The following is a 1,418-nucleotide window of genomic DNA, read 5'->3' as shown; positions in this document are numbered from 1 at the left end:
CAAGGCCTATAATATTATTATTCCTCTTCCCTTTTTTGTGTTAAGTTTGTTTATTCAAATTCCCCTATGGACTTCAAAACCTCCAAAACCAATTCCCCTTCTTCCTCCTCCTCTAAGCCAAGAAAATCAAAGCAACAAGACGGCCAACAACCTCTTCAGCAAGAACCCACTAGGTTTCTTGGTGTTAGAAGACGCCCATGGGGTAGATATGCTGCTGAAATTAGAGACCCTTCTACTAAAGAAAGACATTGGCTCGGCACCTTTGACACGGCTGAAGACGCTGCCTTAGCCTACGATCGAGCAGCTCGGTCCATGCGTGGCTCCAAGGCTCGCACCAACTTTGTCTACTCAGACATGCCTCATGGCTCCTCCGTTACTTCCATTATCTCTCCTGACGAATCTCAACTCTACCCTCCAACTCCTACTCAACCTAACCACCTCTGCTTCGACCCTTTCACCACGAGTTCATTCCCCGGTAACGACTGGTTGCCTGACTCTGACTCTTATCAACCCGTCACTGCCTTCATGGACAATGGCATTACGAACGATGATGCCGAACTCCCTCCGCTCCCGCCTGACGCATCTTCTTCCTACAATGACTGTGCTGCCATGGTTGATTGGTCTACTGCCTCCTCCTCTTCCACTTCCTCGTTTATGGGATTCAATTCCAATGCGGTTTTTCCGTCTTTCCCCGATACCAGTACTTCTGATGGCTTCGGATTCGGTTCCTCATCTACTTACTTCTATTGAGATATATATATATATATATATATATTTCATATATCATATTTTTCTACTTTATGATCAGTTTAATTAATGTTGTTTAAGCTCATGAGGTGTGTTTGTTTTTGTTTTCTTCTTTTCTAATTGAATGGCGGCACCCAAAGCTCAGAAACTGTCTGATGTTATATATATTTATTTTTGGAGGATATATCAGTATAGTATATCTATATATATATTACCACCATGCCCACTCTGTGTGTGTGCTTGTAACCATTGTTCAAACATTGTCATTACGAGTTTAAAATTATTAAATTATTAAACAATTACTTCGATTTTCTTTCTCTCACACGCTTTCAACTTTTTTCTTTTTCATATTTGTAAGCATTCACTTTATAATTTATAGTTATGATTTTATCTTTAAGTTATACTTATCATTCTATGTAGCCTCACTCACTTAGATGTTGTTTGACATATATTTTCCTTTTTTCTTAAGGAATTTTTTCTTTCTTTTTTTCTTTAACGACTGCAAAACAAGTGCAGCACAAGAAACACTCAACGACACAGGTATGGTTGGTAGATTTAAAATATATATATATATGATAATAATTATATATTTATGCATTGTGTATTCTCTTGATTTTGATAGACTTTTCTCATTTTTAAAAAAATATGAAAGAAAATGATAACTACTTCCA

At 37.7% G+C, this 1,418-nt stretch overlaps 1 protein-coding gene across 1 annotated transcript; it reads left to right on the top strand.

The window, feature by feature from the left end:
• LOC101205393 (ethylene-responsive transcription factor LEP) lies at window positions 1-1,064 on the top strand. The gene has a single exon (XM_004152279.3). The coding sequence runs from the start codon at window positions 67-69 to the stop codon at window positions 748-750; it is 684 nt and encodes a 227-aa protein (XP_004152327.1). The 5' UTR covers window positions 1-66; the 3' UTR covers window positions 751-1,064.
• Window positions 1,065-1,418: the final 354 nt, after the last annotated feature.

Source organism: Cucumis sativus, chromosome 4, assembly GCF_000004075.3.
Source record: "Cucumis sativus cultivar 9930 chromosome 4, Cucumber_9930_V3, whole genome shotgun sequence".
Classification (NCBI taxonomy): domain Eukaryota; kingdom Viridiplantae; phylum Streptophyta; class Magnoliopsida; order Cucurbitales; family Cucurbitaceae; genus Cucumis; species Cucumis sativus.
Note: the sequence above shows the minus strand (reverse complement) of the source record. Positions and strands in the feature narration are given on the sequence as shown.

Coding starts and splice junctions, on each gene's coding strand:
- LOC101205393 (XM_004152279.3), top strand. CDS start 67: ATGGACTTCAAAACCTCCAAAACCAATTCCCCTTCTTCCTCCTCCTCT.